Below are 21743 nucleotides of genomic sequence, written 5' to 3'. Positions count from 1 at the left end.
GAAAATTATCAACTTGTAATCTTTTTGATTGTTTGAAATTTCTTGGTTGAATACTATTAATACAGTTGACGCTTGTTATAACAACCATACATAGCTGCAACTGTTCTATTACAGTGACCAATACAATTAGTCCCAAATGTTTTCCGATTTAGATCATGCTGTTTTTCATCCAATATAACGTTCAAAATCAGCTTTGCCCCCCATGTCTTTTTTGGAAATAAATGAAATAAATCTGTCAGCGTTTGATCTTGGTATTGAAAATTTTATTACAGAAGTGCGCGCATGTACTATTACTATTTTGTTACTATTTTCTAACCTGATGCATTTTCATTGTAACTGCTTGCACTCAAAATCAATTATATAATTTTCTATTTTGTCAGTGTATAGAATTTCCTTAAAAAGCAAAATTTTTCTTACAAACTTCCAATATAACGACCTCTCATTATAACGTTTGTTTTCCGTGGAATGATGGGAGTTGTTATAATGAGCTTCAATTGTACTTTAGCAAATAATCATGTAATCTTTTGCTTGAAATAATTAGAAATAAAAATTTATTTCAAATTGTTTCAGTGGAATTGAATAAAATATTTTTTTATTCTATTGAGCTAAAACAAACAAAAAAGAAAAGGAAGGGGACTCTTTTTTTTATGAATTTAATTCTGAAGATATTTTAAAAGCAAAAAAAAAAACAACATTAATGACACTGTAATTGTGAATATTTAAATTTGGCACTTAGTCATTAGTTAAGTTTAATGTGTCAGTAAAATTTTTAACTTTCAGCTTATGTTTATAAAAGGAGGTATGTATCATATTAAATGAAGACTCATTTTTAATTATTCCTTTATACTTTTTTCAATCTGCATTTTTAGGGTTCAGTGGTGGGAAAACTTTTTGTTGATATGTAAATATATAAAATAAGAGATGAACTACAGCTGTTTTTTTGTTTAATAAAAAATTTATGCTCTCACTGAAACACTTGAAATACTTTATATCAGGGTTGGTGAAAAAACTGGTTTTTTTGGTTTAAACCGGTTTTTTGTTTTAAATAGTATTGACATTAAAAACAATGAAATTTATGAAAAATCATTCAAACTTCTAATAATTAACTAAAATAAAATGTTTATTAATGTAATTATTCCCATGTACACTATTCCCATGCTAATTAATCAATAAATGTTTATTAAATTTTAACAAAAACCAACTTTTGCAATTTAATTATTTTTTGCTTAACTCAATGGATTACTGTGTGTTTGAAAATTCTTTTAATGTTATTATTAATCATATAATATATAAAGGTTTTTCTCCAGTTACTTTCAGTACACTTAATTAGGAAGCTATTTTGCAAAAAGTAATAAAAATTAGGTGAATATAATGTATTTAATGAAGCATAAATAATGCAAATTAATTAGGAATGATTTACGATATACAGGGTGATTATAACTAAGGTTCTGATTTCAAAACACTGTAAAAAAAGAACGATTGTCAGAATGACTTGAAAATTTACATGAATATTTCTGAAAAAATTCAATTTTATTTGATAAAGGGGAAAAAATACTTAAAAATGTAAAATTAATGGCATCATCCAACATGTGGGAAATTTGCTCGCAGAATGGAAACGATAGCCAGTCATGGCAGAATGATACCTTAATTATAGCATTTCACAATTTCATAATTCATGGAAACATCACAAGAAACGAAGTAGTTGAACAAATAACTACAACTTACTTAAGAAATGTTAAATATGTCGTCCACAGCGTGTTCTGGCTATGAGGTTGAAAGCACAAAAATTCCTGTTCAATAACAGAATCGGAGTATGCCATGGTCATAATGTGGATGTGCTTGCAATTCAGCTTTATGAAGCCAAACGTGCCCCCCCCCCCCCGGTTAATATTCCTGAGGAACTTCTAACATATAGGGAATGTGCTTGAGATTGCAATTCACCAAAGTTTGCAATCTGACCACTGTTTATAACATTTTGAGGTACCCCCACAGCCAGAAGTTGCAAAGGTTAAGGTGCATCCTGTCAAAATGGGTCTTCAGCAGCTGCTTTGCTGGTATTGCAATGTGCATCTTGATAGACATAGACGTTCCATCCACACACTGATGCTGTGGAAGTGCCGAAATGATGTGGTTGCACAAAATAGATTATACTGCTGGCCAAGTACAGCATCATCTACTTGCACATTTTGCACTTTTTTCTTTTGTGAAAGAAAGAATTGCTTCAGGAGTATCCATGTAAATTTTCAAGTCATTCTGATCAGTACTTATTGTATAGTTTTGGAATCAAAACTTAAATTATAATCACCCTGTATATAGCTGATTATTTTTCATAAATCTGTTACTACTATACAGTAGAACCTTGATTAACTGGGCTTAACAGTGTGTGTGTGAAAGTATAAAAAAAACAACTATTGAATATTAAGACTGGGAGATATACAGTAGGAGATGTGCTACTTCTTATGGGAAAGAAAATGAAAATGTATATGAGGTAATGTAACTACTAGTACACTAGTCTTTGTCCTTTAAGGACAGCTGGTGTCTTTATTGGATTATAGGACCACCTGCCCCTAGCATGATGGTGTCACTACTGTAGCTGCTTCTTTGTGAAGGGAAAAAGAAACCCTGTGAGATAATACACCACTACATTTAGATGTGTGATGCAATCCTTATTCATGAATTTGCTAAAGATAAAGCATCAGAACGTAGCCTAAGGTTAGAAAATGTTGTAAGAATGAGAAATTTTGGCTTTTATATATAACTTTAAATAACTAAGATACTTCATATGAAAAATATATATATATTCTGGCCACTTTTATGAGACTTTTTGAAAAAAATCACTTATAAAATCTTGTCATTTAAAGATATACCATCAGAATGTACCCCAAGGATATAAAATGTGGTAAAAATGAAACATTTTGGCTAATAATGAACCAATATGATATTTTTCGAGGAAAAAAAATGATATTTAGGCAACTTTTATTTGATTTTTTTGAAAAAAATCACTTGGTTAAAACCAAGGTTTAAACCAAACAAACAACCCTGCTTTATATATAGACTAAGTTCAGTGTGTGGTGCCTTGCAATTTAACATTTATCTAGGGTAGTCAGATGTTCCGGTTTTTAACTAATACATGCTTATGCAAGCATTAGTATGTCCTTGTATGTCCTGGTTATTATTTTGCATAATCAAAAATTTAATGAAATCAGATCATTTTTAAGTGTTTAAGTATTTTATTTTAAAATTTAACACTACCCACATTTTTCGAGTCCTGGCGCACAGCCGCAAGTTCAGATGGAATATGTATCTTGCATATCATTATGGTGCGGAACTGTCATCTTGGTACTCAAACTCAGGGCCAACTTTTCATCAGATGCAAGGAGGGGTGCAATAATAATTCCAGGGTTCTTCGTGGGATGAATCAAAATTTTTACTTATTTGTTATGTTATTTAGATTATTCATAGAATTTCCATGGTTGTTGTGCAACCACCTAGTTTTGCTACACATAGGCCTAATTATTTTTCAATTAATGTTGTTATACACTTCAATTCAGTAAAATACATACTTGTATTTTTCCCATTTACAATCATTTTTCACGTGAACCATCAAAAAGAAACATTGAAACAATGTTTCTATTATATTTAATTTGCGATTCAACAGCGAATTTCATACAAGGCCCAGGTTTCATTGCCATTAGGTAATTTTAGCCACTGCCTCAAAATTTGACACTCTAATGTTCTCTGAAAAAGTTATTTCGAGATGTCCCAGTTTTTATCAGTATTTGTCCCAGTTTCCTCAGTAGCATGATTTAACCACCTTACACTAATCTATTGCAAAACTAATGTCTAATTGTAGAACAAATATTTGTCATATAAGTAAATTAGAATTATTAATCTATGGTAAATAGATTAATTCTCCTCCAAGCGGGAAGAGAGAGAGAAATATATATGCTACATAATCTTTAATACATATATATCTCTACATTTTCTCTAATAGAGTTAATAAATGGAATAGCTTACCCCTTGGGGTAGTAAATTCTAACACAATTAACATGCTTAAAAAGAAATACGATAAACATGTTGGGGAAAAAATAAGAAGCTATTAATCCATACTTAGAATAAGACAACCATAAATACATTATATGGGCATTGTATAATATTTTATCATGTATATATATATTGTTCATAGTTTTTACAATTGCATTTTTAATTGGGTTGCTCTATTTTAGAATATATGACATCCATATTTGTTATGAGCATCTTTTTCTCAGCCATTTCATTGGGCATTTTGCCTGTTGTGGCCTTGTATTTGTATTTATTTGATATAACTATTTTAACACATTCTAGAATATATGAAGTTGAAAATACATTATTGTTTATGCTATATACAATGTGTCTGCTTTTATTGCAGTCCACTAGCAGAAATTCCTAAACCGTTAGTCTCAAGTTCCCTATTTATACTGGCAAGTATACCTGTGCTAAAGTGGTTCATTTCCCATTATATTGACAAACGGTAACGTACCCTTTTTTTGGTTGATATATTAAGGTTCATGCTTCTCCTCAGATACGAGACTGAAAAAAAATCAGCTGAATAAGGAATGACTAATAACCAGGGTTGGGTTTTTGACATCAAAAACTGGTTTTTTATATGACAAGCATCAAAAACTGGTTTAAACTGTCAAAAACTGTTGAAAACTGTCAAAAACCTAAACAAAGTTGAAAATACATTAAATCCGACTTTTGATAATGTTTTGAACACAATGGGTATATAACATGATGAAAAACTTACTTTTTTGCATATTAAAATGTTTTATTTTCAAACATTAATTTATTACAATAATTAAAACAATGTTAATTATAATTTGCAATTTTTAATTTTTCAACACAAGAATCTGGAACATATAAAATATAGTTTTATGGTTTATTTATCTTAGCTACTCATTACCTGTGTTCAATTTGCTAAGCGAAATAGAGCTGCTTATTCAAAATATGTATGATAGGAATTTAGGTTTTTCACCCCAGAAACTAACTTGGTATTAAAACTGTTAAAAGCTTACTGTCAATGATGTCGAATAGTTTTTGTTAACTTGATAGATATGTTAAATAACAAAACACTTACTTTTATGTAGATTAAAGGGTTTTATATTCAGAATTATAATTACTGAGGAAAAATACCTATTTTGATGTTTTAAATTTTCTGATCTGCCCAAAATTTTATTCAATATAAAAATTCTCAGGCAGCATCCGTTAATACACTAATTAAACTCATTTGTTTTCCCCTAAAAATTTCTTAGCTCAGTGTATATAAATTCAGAGAGTTTTAAAGAGTATTTTCAACCAAAGCAGAGCTGATAGGACTTGATACCCAAAGCATTCTTTTTTTTTTTTTGCATGTTTCAATACAGCTTCAATTGGAAAATCATTGCATTATAAATGCTAGTAAATATACCATATCGTAGTGCAAAAGTAAGAATAACTAAGTTTGACTAAGGATAAGTTACAGAAGTTTCTTTCTGAACATTGTTCAACGGTGGTCAAAAAAGCGTATAGAATGCTCGGTTTTATTTTCAAAAAGGTCTCTTCGCGTTCTCCTAAAGTGATTCTTCCGCTTTTTCGAGGCTTAGTTCATCCTGGACTGGAGTATGCTGTAAGGTTTTGGAGACCATACCTGCACAGGGATATATACCTGGTTGAAGGGGTGCAGAGAAGAGCTACGCGTGTCCTTATTGGCACACGGGACTTGTGTTATGAAGAGAGACTTAATTTTTTGAATATGTTTACATGGATGAACGCAGGTGTCGAGGAGATATGATCGAAGTGTTCAAAATTTTCAATGGGATGGACTTTTAGACCATGAACTTTTAGTACATTGCCAATCAACTGCTTTTACAAGGGGTCACCAGTATCGATTGGTAAAGGATAATGCGAGGTTATGGTGTCGCAGGGAATTTTTCTCTAATAGGGTTGTCAATAAATGAAATAGCTTACCCGCGGAGGTTGTAAATTGTAACACAATTGACTCGTTTAAAAAGAAATACGATAAACATGTTGGGGTAAATCGAGAAGCTATCCATACTTACAATAAGACAATCATAATATTCTTCATGGGCGTTGTATAATATTTTATCATATTATAATTTTTTTGATTGTGTTTTTAATTGGGTTGCTGTATTTTTGAAATATATGACATCCATATTTGTTATGGGCATCTTTTTCTCAGCCACCTCGTTGGGCATTTTGCCTGTTGTGGCGTTGTATTTGTATTAAACATCATATACAAGGTAGCATTGTCAAATTAAATGACATTTTAGTCCTACAATTTAGTATTTTGATCTCTAGATATATTCCAATATTATGCACAATAAGAGTATTGTTTTAATTCTCACTGATTGTTATCTAGATAATTTAATAACAGAAATCACAACATTACATGAATGATGTAATAAACTTTTTTAAACTCTTATCTGTTGTAAAAAGAGTACAGCAGATGGTTTATATATAAGCAGTTGAAGAAATTTTGGAAGGTCAAGAACCAATTTGAATCAGAGAATGTCAAATAGTTTTCCCTTCAGTGTTTATGCTATGCTTTATTCAAATTATATATTTTATGAGAAAAAAACCATATATATATAATTTTTTTTTTAAACCTGCCAATCCTGCTAATAACAGATGACATCTCAAAAATATGCAGTACTGTATTGAATTTGACTCAAATTGCGAGGCACTACTGTATTCCCAAGCTAAAAATTATCAAGATATGCAACTCGAAAACTTTCAGCAAATGAAATAGATCACCATTTCCTTGCATGCCAGTGTTAGAGCGACTTGAATGTAGGAATTCATTTATTTTCTCCCTAAGGATTATATTTTGAGATAATCAGTTTTTTATAAATTTACTGACGTCACAATGTTATTTACTGTTTTTTGAATCTAAATTTACGTTTTTCCCCCCTATCCACATAAATTCTTGAGCATGAATGTGAATGAAAGATATGTTTTGAATTTATTTTTTTACACCCACTGTTATTAGTGATGTAGAAGTTATCTGGCACAAAATGTGTACATTTTGTTTGATTGTTTCCAGTGCAACTTTATTTTTTTGTGAAATAGATAGCATATTTTTTTGTCCAGTTCAACTGGTGTTCGATATGCATACTCATAAATACCAATCTATCGACAAGGAGTGAAAATAAATATTAGATAACTCTGCATTGCTGGAAATGGTGGGATGCTGAATCTCAGCTCTACATTGCATCATGTTCATCTAAGGGAAAAAACAAGAGATCAAGCTCATTTACATATGTTTTATGACCGTTTTTAGTGCTTTATGTGGTTTTCAGGATCATTGTGGCGCTACGTACGTTCAAGTATGTCACTCTCAGGTTACATGCCACCATTGTGTGACCCGCTGGACGGGCATTTGCTGCTAGATGGTGGTTACGTGAATAACCTGCCAGGTTAGTTCACTATTATATTTTATTTTAGAACTGCTTTTGTCTCTTGTTCTCTATGGACTTCCTTCTAATTAGGCTGTCTGTGGCGCTATGTCCGAGCAAGCTGTACTGTCACAGGTCCATTTCCCCCTTTATGTGATCCATTGGATAACCATCTGCTTGTTGATGGCTGCTACCTGAATAATCTTCCAGGTATGCTTCATTGTTATCATGTGTTGTTTTCATAGGGGCATTTGCTTATGCACTCACTGTGGAAACCCTGATCAACTGAAAACGAGTCATTCCTTCCTGCACTGTTTACTTCCTTTCTTCAAAAACCCTTTATTTTTTTCAAAGAAAACCCTCAATAAAATTATCCAGCTGCTCTCATTCAAAACTGTGCATATATATTTACACAGCATATATACAACACCCCCATCCTCCCCCATATAGTCCTAACTTGTGGAGTCAAAAATTTACACAATAACATCTTTTAATTTATATCCTTCAAATCTTCTTCCTGATTTATAATGGCAAAATTTTATCTGTTCTTACCATAATTTTAATATGATTTTGAGCAGTTTTTTCTTTCTTTTTCGAAAAAGTCAATATTACCTAAAGCCAAATAAATTAAATCTTGATAAGACAAAATTGTAAATTTTTTTTCAAAAATCCATCTTGCTTCTATTCCCACACAGTTTCTAAATTTGATAAGTAATTACTCAATATTGTAGATTGGCTTTTCCTGAGTGCAGGCAGCATGGCCACTCCCTATGTATTAAGGGAAGACATTACTCTGTCTGAAAAACAAAGATTCAGATTTTAAATCAGATTTCATGTGTTTTCAGCTTCTTCATTTTTTCGTTTTTTAATCCTGGCTTTATTTAAATATTTGGCCAGTAATCGTTTTTTTTTTCAAAATTTTATTTCTTTAAGACAATTTTACATGTTTTAAATTTGTTTTTCAAATATTTGAAATAATTAAATTTCACTGTTATGTCTTTCTGATGATAATCTTCTAAGAATAATAATGTGTATTTTCAAATTGAATGTCAAGTTTTTTTTTGTGTCTTGAAAGCCACAGTATTTATGCTTGAAAAGTGTATGTGAATTATCACCATGAGCCTTTAATGTTTTGACTAACACAATTCCTTACATTGTTTCCATTGTGCTTTATATTGTGTTTTGTGCATCCCATGCATCCATATTTACTATGTTGTGTTTTGGTGATTGTCATGTCTGAATGTTTTTTTAATATTATCATGTGATATTTGGATTTTGTGTCAAAATATGTTCCATTGTTGCAAGGTAATAATTAGAGACTGGAAGTTTAGGCACTAAAGATCAAATCGCAAGAATTAGGCAGGCAAAAAGGCACTAAAAACACTTGAAATGGGCTCTAACAAAGCATTTATAATTGATGCAAAAAAGGAAAAATAAGTAAAAACTAGGATATCAAGGGTCCAAAAAATGACTAAAATGGCTTAAAAGTTTACTCTGTCTGTGTAATAATGTATAATTACTGCACTATTAGCCAAACCACAAGTTGATACTGTCATATCAAAAAGAAGGATTGTGAGCTTTCAAGTTTAGGTGTGAAGCGATTTTATTTAACTAGATACATTATTAGCTAACACAAAAAATATTGTAAGCTAAAATATAAAAAAAATAGCAAATAATTATATGTAATTATGTTTTAATTAAAATATTTTTTTAGAATTTTGATGTGAATTTAATGGTATGTTGATTGTTATCTGTAAACTGTATAGCAGGGATGAAAAGTCTTTCTCACTTCTATACCTGGCAATACCAAGTTTTGTCATATTCGTATCTCAGCCATCAACACCTATTTCCGTTTGGTACTGGGGGAGGGGGCAGGCCTTTTCTGATAAAAATTAATGCTAAAAAAATTGAAAACTTTCATAAAGAGCAATTATTTTTAGGTTCTCGAAGTGTAAAATATCCAAGTTTTACAGAATTTGGCCTCTAAGATTCAAAGGGACAAATATAAAACAAAGTCAAAGTAAGCATTTATTTGGCAGGAAAAACTCAAAAAAACCCATTTTCACAAAAAATTTTAAAAAATTTACAAAAATGGCATTTATGCCATTTTGCTTGAACTTCCAAACTCTAGTAGCAATACTTTCAGGTTTATGATAATTATTCAAAACATATTTTTAAAGATAAGTTAAATTTATTTTGGATATAAATTCTGAGATATTCCTAAAAAGTATAATTTATGAAGCATGCTTGAAATTTACCTGCCCCCCCCCTACCTTTATCTGTGCTTAAAAGTGTGAATATAAAGGTTTTTCTTTTCTTTTGTCATTATAGCAATATGAAAATAGAAAAAAAAGTATTAAAAAGTAGTTATAGAGTAGAATCTCTTTTATCTGGTCTAATTGAGATCTAGGGTCTGCCTGTTTGAAGAAAATTCAGTTAAGCAAAGGAAGTGGAAACCAAGAAATTAGACCAATAAAAATAGAGATAGACATAAATACATAACAGAGGATAACCTTCCTATAGATGCATAAATGACAATTAGATAGTCAAACCTCTATTTCTCGAAAAACTCTATCTTAAAGAAAAAAAAATTCTTGCATTTACTAAACTAATGATATGTACTAAATTAATGCATTTTAACCTCTCTGTCTCGAAGTAATTTTTAAAAAACTCTTGTAGGCCAAGCCATGATGATTGGTGAAAGAAAACACCGAAAAAAAATTTCCCCCATGAATCTTGCTTTTTTCCAGAGGTGAAGGAAACTGATAAGAAAGGATTATTCGTATTACAACCCATTGTGTTAATAGATCTTGTGAATCATTGGCAGATGCTATGATTGACGTGTGTGTGTGTGCGGAAGGGGGAACACTTAAAAAAGTGTAGGGCATAGACAGGCAGTCAGAGGTGAACTATTGCCCATCTGGCTCTTGTTCAAAGAGAAGAGCCTGTATCTGCTTACAAACAGGGGTTTACATCGTACAAGGATTGTGATGCCACCTGGGGACAAAAATAAATCATAGGCACATGTCACTTACAGCCACAGGTGAACGCTATTCTGCTGTGTCAATTGGACACATGGCGCAGAAACGAAAACTTAACATACTTTCAATGGGGAAAAAATTTGTGATCCCAAAATTTTTAAATGCTAATAATTTCATTAGTATGTACATACTAGTAAAATATAGCACAGTATTTCAGTTTTTCTCAATCGAAATTCCTGCTACTTTTTTGCAAGTTTTTCATTTTTTTATGTAAAAAAACCTCTATACCTCTCAAAAACTCTGACTGTATACTGTAATTTATGATGAATAAAATGCACCCCCCAAAAAAAACTGAAGAAATTTTTTTCTGTAGAAGGGTGCAGTTTTGTATATGAAGAATGTAATTTTCATTCAAGAACAAAGAAAAAAAAATCGGCAAAATTTGAATGAAACTTAATTTTGTGCTTTTGACTTTTCTTTGAAAAAACTTATAATTTTTAACATTAAAGAGATTATGTTGGAGTAGAGAGTTATCATTTTTTAACTACAATAAAAATAAATACATAAAGTAAATACATCAAATGAAATAAATACATAAAGTAAATACATGTATATGTACATATACCATTCATATACATATACCATTGTATATGTATATGAAATAAATACATAAGTCAGAATATATCAGAAACATTTATTTTACATGCATTGGCTTTAAATTAGCCACAAAGATTAAAAACTTTACTTTTAAAGCTATATAAGCCAGTGCTTTATCACAATTCATTATTTTAATTCATTAACAATAATAATTACTTCATAACTTGGCTATTTGTTTAAATAGTGGAAACGATAAAAGGAAAATTCATGTGAAAAAAAGTTTTTTAAAGGGAAAATATATTTTAGTTTATTCGTTCACATATATATTTCACCATAATAATCTACCGATTTCGCAGCTGACATCATGAGGGAGATGGGTGCTGAAACAATAATAGCAATAGATGTAGGAAGCCAAGATGACTTTGACCATACAAATTACGGTGACACATTGAGTGGATGGTGGTTGCTATGGAAAAAGTGGAATCCATGGGTATCACCCGTAAAAGTGAGTTGATTTTGTGATAAATTATTTTAAAAAACCTTATTTTGAGCACAGTAATGTAAATACAGAATCACTACAAACTTGTGAATAGCAAATGCTATTTAAACTAACATAATTTGTGAGAATATACAGATGAATGTCTGTGGTGAATAAATGAACCCAATGAAAATATAAGAATATCCATTCCAAAGAATGTTCAAACTACCACAAGTATAATGAGAATCAATAGCATTCTGTGTCAAAGGTCTCTGGCAGATGATTCCTAGTTAACAACTTTGATATCTTAAAAGCCCTACTTGGGAAATAAAAAAAAAGGCTGGTATCTCTCCACTCTGTGATAGGGCAAAATTGCAAAGGATTCTGAAGGGAAGGTTGTATGAAACCCATCAACACATAAATCCACCAAAGAAGATGGTGTAAATCTTTCTATCAGCTTTTTTCCTATTAGGGGAAAAAAGTTACCAGTTTATACTCGCAAAACTATAATCACCATTCAAACCCAATCTTGAACATATAAACTGGGCTATAGAATAGTGACAACAAAGGTATTCAAAGTTAAATACAATTAACAAATTATAATTTATAAAATCTTATGAATGTTTTTTTAATTCTGAGAATAGGTGCCAAGCTTACAAGAGATCCAATCCCGTCTGGCTTATGTTACTTGTGTGAAGCAATTGGATCAAATCAAACGCTGTGATTATTGTTCCTATGTGAGGCCACCAATCGATAAATATAAGACTCTACAGTTTGGAAGCTTCGATGAAATAATGGTAATTTTTTTTCTTTCTAATTTAAAAAACTTTGAAGAATGTTTGTTATCAGAAATTATTGAATATGATTCACATTTTCGAAGTACGATAGGCTTCATAGTACAGTAGGCAGTGAATACGGCAGTCTTTTGCAATGTATGAAAGCCTATTTAATGTGTACATATTAAAAAAAAAGGATCTTTCTTAAAGGAAGATCAAATTAACTGAAAGGTCATGAAAGAATTTTACAAAGCACGTAAGACTCGTTTGCTAGAATTTATAGCTATAAAATATTATCCCTTAAAGGTTTATACAAGTTTACTGTATTTTATAGGTATCGATGAGCCATGATATTAATTATTTTCAACTAGATCCACAGAGTTTCAATAACCCGAGGTGGATGGGCCGAAGCCACCTCAGATAATCAAAAAAAAAAAAAAACTCTAATTATTCGAAAAACAATAAAATACTACAAACAATGCTTTAATTGTTAGTTTTGCATAAAAAAAGAAAGATAAAAAGACAAGTAAAAGCAGTATTAGCATACTTACTGTATTTTTATTTGTGAATGAGATATAGACAGGGGCGTAGCCAGAAATTTCGTTCGGGGGGGGGGGCACTTTCATTTTGGGGGGGGGGACCAAAGTGACAGAACAATGAATTTGGCCATCTTTTTCCCTTTTTTCGGTCATTTTCTCACATTTCGGGGGGGACCAGACCCCCAAGTCCCCCCCCCCCTCGCTACGCCCTTGGATATAGATGCCATGTGATGTGTTTCTCAAAAAAAGAAGAGTGTAGAAAACACATCAGGAAGATGAGAGAGTGATCAAGAGAAGAGTTGGGGATGTGCGATTGATGGTAAACAATATTGAGATACTGATAGCTTTCAATTGCCTTTCCATTGATTTTATGTAAGCATTAAGAGAAAATGCCATTGCCCACCATTATGAGGTTAACTGTCAAACTTGCTCCTCTGCCTTAGCGACTGCCCCCCCCCCCTCCCGAAAGTTGAAATGGTCTACATCCATTCATAGGGCTGGGGACTGCCTTGCCCCTTTCAAACTGAAAATTACTGTACATACATATTACATAGTATTCCTAGAAAAAAAGTTGGGTTCTTGGAGGAAACAAAAGAAAGAAAAAGAGGATCTCAAAAAAGGAAATTGGAAAATTTTCTGAGCCCTGGCTTACCCGGAAACTCAAACTTTTGAAGCTCACATTTTCGAGATAACTGTAAAAAAAAATGTTGTGATGGCATGGATATTTTTACTATTGAAATGTTTTGGGTTCGAAGTAAACATTAATTTATATTCAATGGTAATTAATTGCTGAAGCTTACCCTTGATGCAGCTCATAAATGTCTGTATAAGGATTTCAATGTTCATTAAAAATAAATAGGTCTCTCTTTGATTTGCATGAGGAAGTTTTCCCTTTTAACCAGTTGTCTGAGTATATAAATCAGAAATACACAACCTCTGGCCTGCAAGGGTATTCTGACATAAAAGTATTAATAGACATAGCACAATATATATTGCCATAGCTGACTATATTTTCTGGATAAAAATACAGAAAATCACCAAATAAAGACTTGTCAAAGGCAAGTAAGACTGCCATTTTTTACTGAAAAATCACTAATGGCAGAAAATGAAGTGCTACTATAAATTGCAGTAAATTTATAACAAATGGAAAAACAAATATGTCAAATAATGAGTGAATATTTATATGACTGTAATTAATTGTAATCATCATGATATAATTTATGAAAATTATCTTAATTTTGATTTTTATTGAGAATAAAACTTCAAGTAAGCATCATTGAAAATACGGGAAAGCAGGACATTATGAGGAAAAGGCAGGACAAAATTACAGGAATGTTTTTAAAGGAGGCGTCATATGGCCACCCTATATATACTGGTTTTTGGCCCGCAAGCAGTAGCAGCAATGTTGAATATCTGGCAGACGGACTGAAAAGGTTGTACACAACCTCCATCCCGCAGGCCAAATGTGGCCCACCAACATGTTCCATCCCACCCATGAAAGGTGTTTAAGTATAAAAGTGAATATAATTTATATCTAGACTGATCATATTTCCTCTGAAAATGTTGGATTATTTGCGAAAAATTAGCGTCTCGATTATTCAATAAAAATCGCCAATAAATTTTCAAAGTCAAGTAAAGTTGGTAATTATAGCCAAACAAATTTTCAGAAATTTGTAAAGTTGCTAACTACTGCTAAAATTGCTGAAAAATCACCAATGACAGGAAATAGTGGGCTACTACAAGACGCAATTGAAATAAAATGAAATTCATCAAAAAAATGTATGTTTGACAAGTACGTGTGAAGCGAATATGTTTATATGACTATAATTAATTATAGCAGTGTCATTTTACCCTATTATAATCCATAAGTCATAAAAATAATCTTAATTCTTAATTTAAGTAAAGAATAAAAATTCAAACCAGCACATATTGCCATAAATACAGAAAGAAATGGGACTTTTGTGAAAAGTTTTGAATGAACAAAATCACAGAAATGTCCCGCACAATACAGATCTTACGTTCACCCCTATACATATGTTTCTGGCCCATAAGTGGCAGAAACACTGCATATTTGGTTCACAGACTAAAAAAGTTGTGCATCCTTGATTTCAATACTTCTTACCTAAAACACGGTGCATATTTAAAACAGGAAGAAATGCAATATTTTCTTCTCTTCTTTTTCTAATTAACTACTTGAAATTAATTTTTTGAATAGTAATTTTTTTATGACTACAACAAAATTAAATCCCAGTGTGGCCTACTGTTCTACATTGAACACAGATAAATAACAGTTCACAGATAACTCGTATCTGGGTTCCCTACAACTAGGGGCCAAAATATTCCGGCATACCCACACTAGATAGACAAAAATCTGTGTGACATTTCTAGAAATCCTCCACCATTGACCATGGCATGTATACACAAATCTTGTCTGGATAACTGGCTGAAGAAGTTTATATTTTATTGCTATGTTTGGAGGGGTTTAAGTTGTTTTCATCTTTATGTATGCAGCCTGATTCTCTACATATTAACCAATGGAAAATAATTTTTTAGCTGTATTTGTAAGTTGGTAATATTGTTATCAGAAATTTTCTCGAATGCCAATTCATTTTGGTTCATTGGTATTTATTTTCAGGAGACAGGGTACAATCATGGAAAAAATCTTTTCCCAGCACTGAAAGAAGGCCATAAATCATTACGAAATCTTTTGGTCAGTGAAAAAGACAAATATCACCATGTAAGTGGTTTCTTATTCAAAACTCATTATTTACATTCACACTCAGAAAAAATAGAATTGTAATCAACATTTGAAACATTCAAATGTTTTCTAGTTATTCTTTTGTATGGAGTTTTTCTCCGGCTATTTAATGACATAAATTCGATTAAAAATCTTTTTACTCACGGCATGGTGCTAAATAGCAAGACTGCAGTATATGCAACAATGTTATGCCAATAATATTTTCACTTTATGAATTGTCTTCTGGATGTATTATTTTCACACTGTATGTATATATTATAAATGGTTTATTGTCCTGCTCTTAGACAGGAATGCATATCTCATAAAGACCCATGCATATCCCGGTGACCATAAGAAAAAGTCTCAAACTATGCAGTCGAATAAGCACATCTGCAGAGAGCAGGCAGACTTTCAACATTATACATATATAATAGGAAAATTCGAGCATTTACCATCTTTACTTTAAAACATGGAGGACAGATGACAGCACCAACAAGTACTCAAAACAAGCTCAACTCTGACAACATAAAAAATTAGGCCAGTGGTTCCTAAATTTTGTAAATGTGCGACTTCCTTTTAACAAGAATTTTAATTGTGCCCCCTCCACATAGAATGACCAATGTCCTATTTTCCAGGACATTCTTGTTTTTTTGTTAATGAATATGCTTTTATTTTCGTAATTAATGATGAACGAAATAAAATTATTCTCAAATAAGTTGATAGAGCTGTTTTATTATGCGATTTGAAACTACCCACATCCTTTAGCTTTGATTCTTGCGGATGGTGTCATCAATAGAGCCACAGGTTACGACGGAATGTGTATCTTGCATATCGTAATGGTGCTGAGTGGTTATCTTGATAACCAAACTCAGGGTCACAATTACTAAACTCAGGACCCAGTGCAAGAATAACTTGGGTTCCTTTTGTTGGAAGAATAATTTTTGTTGCTTTGTTAGAGTATTTGTGATATTCTCATGGTTGGAGCACAGCCATCCTTACTTTATTGTACAAAATTATTTTTCAACTACAGAAGTATTTTCAATTTTAGCTAGTACCCAGTGTACTCCCCACAATATTTTTGACTCCCTCTCCTTTTCCTGATATTTTTGACAGCCCTTCCAATATTTTCACAATGACTTCACTTCTTCATCACAAATAGCTCTCTAAATGACATACTAGCGTTATTAATTGTTTATAATCTAAAATGTGGATGTTTTCCCTACACATTCACATTATTTTGTGTCTGTAATTTTTAAAAACAAATAAAAATGTTTTAAAATCGATTGATTCTTTCTGAATCCCCTTTGTATAAATATTAACTTGATCTATTGGTACATGCAATGGAAAGTAGCTGTTCAGCACGAGTTGAGGCATTTTTTAGTTTTGACATTTTTATTTATCATTTTGGAGAACCAATTGCGACCCACACTTTGGGAACCACTTCATTAGGCGATGCATATACTCATACAACACAGTTATACATATAACTGATTCGGTAGAGAAATGTGTACGAATCGCATGTGTGGTTAAGCAATAGTAGTAAGATAAGTACAAAACAAAAGTAATTGGCTTATTAGAGATATGCTACTATACCATTGCAATTATAGACCATTCACCCTTCTTACAAAAAGCATAAAATAATTTGGTATTATGGTTGATTATTATCTAAGTCCCATAATGAACAAGCTTAATTTAAAACATTTATTTGGTTGTATTGGATCCATTTGTTAAGGTATAGGCATTTTATCCAGTTTTATATTTCTCTTATGTATGTGATTTTGCTGTTAGTGCCACAAAATATATTATGTCCCCATTTTTCTTTTGCAGCATACTACTACATTACAGAACGCTTCATTCACAGACCTTGCAGAAATTGTGTGTAAAATAAGGAAACCTAGACAAATACATGTATACAATGGTTAGTATATATTTTTTTTTTTTTTTAGATGCTTGATAAGAACAAGTATACCATACAGTTTCCTGCTTATAATCTCCAGTAACTTATAATTCACTTATGCAAAATTCACTTGTTGTTTGTAAAATAGATGGCAACATTAAAATTCGCATACAGATTAAATACGTACCTAGGCTGTTAGACACACATGTACACTTTTGACACAACTAGGGTTATCAGATTCGAAAACTGAGAAAGGAGGATGCCTGCCATGCACCCTTGTTAATGTCATTTTTTTCCCAGCTTTCAATACAGATGGCACCACTCTACCAACAAAAGAACCACAGTCAAAATTTTTCTCAACTCGAACAGAAGCTGAAAAAAACAAGAAAAAAAAGAAATAGTGATCTGTCTCCCTTCACCTTTTATGAATTGTTCCCACTGTCTCGTCAGTTTTATGAGTTTGCCTGAAGCAAGGCGAGAGGTTTTCTTTGGCAAAGAACCTTGTCTTATTACATTCATTGTCATTTCTGAAAGCTTTCCTGGCCACCTTTCTGAACACCCTACTTCTCCTCACTTCAGTACAGAGCATTAGCTGTTGGTGAAACAATCGTATTCTCAAAATAGGTGTTGTTGCTTGGAGTTGCGCTTGGTTTGAAAGAAGTCTATAATCGACTGAAAAATTCAGTTTAAAAAAATAAGTTATTTTTTAAATGTATAAATCCAGGGATTGTATGCAGGAAATTTCTGTTTTCATTTAGTTTTTGTGGAACAGTTTTCACCTCCCCTATTTTTATCTTTTCGTGCTGTTGTTTTTTTGAACACCAGATGAAGATTTTCTAGAGGAACTCCCTCTCTTCAAACTAGAAATGACATACTTAAAACACACACACAGCAGCAGCAAAAAAGTGAAAAAATCTTTCTTGCAAAACTGAACCACACCGTGCTTATACTGAGAAGAAAGAGAACTTGAAAAAAAAATGCTTTTAAAATAAGTATTTGCAATGAAAATGTTATTTTTTAATTTTTTTTCCTTATTTCTAATTTTTTTTAAAGTTTCTGATGAGGAAGAGGACTTCTATGGTAGAGATGTTGGTGGATATTCCTCTGAACCAGACCCGAGCCTTTTGGGGGATACAGACAAGGTATTTTTAAATTAATTTACATGTTTACACATTAATAAACTTTGACAGATCGAGAAGTCTTTTTGGAGAAGTAACATATTCTAAATTTTTGTGAAAAATAATATCAATGATTTTAATGTTTTCAGCAAAAGTAGTGAAATTAAGATTATCTCACCTCTGAGTACCAGAATTCTGATCCCTTATTTGACCCTACACTTAAGAAAGGATAGAAAATTTGTTTCCGTTCACTTATGTTTTTATTTTTTTCATTTTCATTCTCTCTCATTTGTGGTGGTGGTGGGAGGGAAGACTGTACACCCCACCCCAGTTCCCCTATCTGTCTATGGCCTTAAAATCATTATGACAAAATAGTGTCTAGATCAGGAGCACACAACTTTCGGCCCATGGGCCAACTGCATCCCGCAACAGGTATTCCAGTAGAAAAGTATCATCACACACACAATACAGTAAATACCTATCATTACCATATTTCCTTCATAAAAATACAAGAATTTTACTTCATAAAAATTACATAAAAATATAGGGATCCATACAGGAAATTGCCAATTACATCCAAAAAAATTATCAAAGGCAAGTAAAGTTGCCAATTACAGTCAAAAAAATTGGTGAAAAACAGCCAATAAAATGGGAAATAGAGGGCTACTACAAGTTGCAATTTTTAAAAATACTATTTACCAAAAAAAAGATGTTTGACAAATATGAGAGATAAATATTTTCATATGACTATAATTATGATTTGGATTATATAATGATAATTGTGACAAAGTCATGAAAATAATTGTAATTCTTGATTTAAAAATTTGAGTAAGTTTCATTGAAAATAATTGAAAAGACAAGACATGCTAAAAAACATTTGACATGATCAAAATTACGGGACTGTCTCGTTAAAATATGGGTCATATAGTCATTCTATGTATACAAGTTTCTATCTCGGGAGTGGCAGAAATACAGCATGTTTGACCTCGAGCTAAAAAGGTTGTGCACCCTTGGTCTGGATAAGTAATTCCCAATGTGGGGCCAATTTGATTTTTACAGTGGGGGGGAGCAATTCAAGCTTTTCTGTGTGTGTGTGAAGGCTTGGAATATTCCAAACTCCCTTCATTTTTCTTTTCAGTTAAAATTTTTAATTTTCAAACAATTTCTTGATGACTTCTTTTTTATTTTTCACTTTCAGTGAGAAGGGTTTGCCTAAAGGTTTTTATTTTTTTGTGTTTCATGGAAAATTTGTGTCAGTTCACAGACCACCTGTGCCAATAAAATGAAGAAAAATGAAGGCTGCAAACTCCTTTAAAAAATATTATTCTGCATATAGCAATGCAAGAACAATGAGTTGTTTTTGCATCCAATCTCACAAGCCCCTTGAAGTCTCTCCGAGGGGAGGATCCCTGATTAAGAACCACTACTTTTGGCCAAGTAAAAGTAGACAGAAGGGGTGGGGGGGGGCACAAAGACCCCTGGTTTTAAAATTTAAAGAGGTTAAAGAGGCAAAGCAAAAAATAATTGTTCTGACATTTGATAGAAACAAAACAAAAAAACTTTGTTATGGAACTGAATTCTCAGCTCTTATGGAACTGAATTCTCAGCTCGAGGGGTGGGGTGGGGGTGTCCCTGGCAAAAGTACGGGGGGGGGGGGGAAGCATCAGGATTTCAGAGATGCTTTGGTGGGACCTGGCCTAAAAAAAATGGGAACCACTGTTCTAGATGTATTACAAGCATTATGAATGTTTCACGTTGATTTCTCTCTGTCAATTTCAGGAAGATGAAGGTGAAGACTTCTCTCCAGACCAGCAAAGAGAAAACATTGGATCGTTGTCTGATGTAGAATATTCTGCTGACAGAGAATTATAATACATGTGTGGATAAGTACAATGTTTTTAATGAACTTTTTTTTCCCATTTGTTTTCAGGGAACTTAAATTATCAGCTGTACCAGTCTATTTATTTGTAATTTTTGAAAAATATTTGTATACTATGTAATTTATGTATATAAATATAAATATATTTTCTTGTACAAGTCTTTTTTTATTTCCCATTCATTTTGCTTGTAATGAGTATCAAGTGAAAAGTACTCACGAAATGAACAAATATTTTCTTGTGATTTTGAGATCTAAACTGAAATAGCCTCTATATGAAATTGTTAGCCTTACATATACAGGGTATATAGCTGAAAGCACGCACCACAAATCAATGGTGAACCATTGTTTCTAGAGGCGTACTTCCAATTAGAAAAGTATCCAAATAACGTATGGACCTCAGATAAGTCTTTCATATTGCATGGGGTTGTACAGTTATTAAAATTTGAAAAAAAAGTAACTTTTTATATGGAATAACTTTTTTACCCAAAAACATTTTAAATGAAAGCAACAGACACCTGAATTCTGAATTTTTGTGTTATGTAAGCTTAAGTATCATGTTGAAGGTCTGCCAATCAATTGTCAAGTAAGCAATCTGAAAGTCTCTGATGAATTCAAGAAATTGAATTTGCCAGACAATTTTTCTTCCGTTTCACACAGAGTTGAGTTTTTGCCGGCAAAAATGGATTTTAAAAAATTCTTTTACCACGGTTTTTTCCACTGCAGCTAAAACTTGCCAATCCTGATTTCAGACATCTGGTTTTATTGTTCTCTGTCAAAGTTTTAAATTGGCCTATCATAACTGTCAAATCCTGTTTGATATTTGAACAAAATTTCATTTAATCAGAATGAGATTAGGTGAAGATAATATATTATGTACTGAGAACATACAGGGTGCATAGCTAATAGCGCACACAGCAAATTATTGGCGAATCCTTGATCCTAGAAACATACTTCAACTTTTCCCTGTTTTTGAATTCAAATATCTTAGCAAATGTTGCAATTAGAAACATGAAATATTTTTTTTTGTTGGCCTCCCTCTCTCTCTTTCAGGAGAAAAAGGGCAACAACTACTTTCTACTGCAATTAGTTGTTGCCCTCTTTCCAAAATTAATGACAGATAATTCCAGAATTAATGACAGATAATTCCAGAATTAATGACAGATAATTCCAGAATCAATGAAAGAAATAATTTCAGCATTAATAAGATATAATTTCAAAATCAATGAGATATAATTTCAGAATCAATGAGATATAATTTCAGAATCAATGAGATATAATTTCAGAATCAATGAGATATAATTTCAGAAT

The 21743-nt window shown here is 32.0% G+C and overlaps 1 protein-coding gene across 4 annotated transcripts in view; it reads left to right on the top strand.

Annotated features, from left to right (window-relative positions):
- The window catches only part of LOC149087743 (neuropathy target esterase sws-like), a 63377-nt gene extending 42767 nt beyond the window's left edge, over nucleotides 1-20610 (top strand). The window contains exons 28-34 of one of the 4 annotated variants that reach the window (XM_089231633.1): nucleotides 7338-7454; nucleotides 11368-11516; nucleotides 12134-12286; nucleotides 15440-15541; nucleotides 17369-17459; nucleotides 18492-18580; nucleotides 20336-20610. In XM_089231633.1, coding sequence (XP_089087759.1) covers nucleotides 7338-7454; nucleotides 11368-11516; nucleotides 12134-12286; nucleotides 15440-15541; nucleotides 17369-17459; nucleotides 18492-18580; nucleotides 20336-20428 — 794 coding nt within the window. In that variant the 3' untranslated portion in view covers nucleotides 20429-20610. Of the gene's footprint in view, nucleotides 1-7337; nucleotides 7455-7526; nucleotides 7644-11367; nucleotides 11517-12133; nucleotides 12287-15439; nucleotides 15542-17368; nucleotides 17460-18491; nucleotides 18581-20335 lie in introns of all 4 variants that reach the window. The other 3 variants (XM_089231629.1, XM_089231632.1, XM_089231630.1) reach the window with 3 other exon arrangements.
- The last annotated feature ends 1133 nt before the right edge of the window (nucleotides 20611-21743 follow it).

Source organism: Pholcus phalangioides, unplaced genomic scaffold (assembly GCF_987345545.1).
Source record: "Pholcus phalangioides strain wild (caught in Gottingen) unplaced genomic scaffold, Ppha-v1.0 ptg000004l_1, whole genome shotgun sequence".
In the NCBI taxonomy this organism is placed as follows: Eukaryota; Metazoa; Arthropoda; class Arachnida; order Araneae; family Pholcidae; genus Pholcus; species Pholcus phalangioides.
The sequence above is the reverse complement of the archived record's forward strand: the minus strand, read 5'-3'. Positions and strand labels throughout refer to the sequence as shown.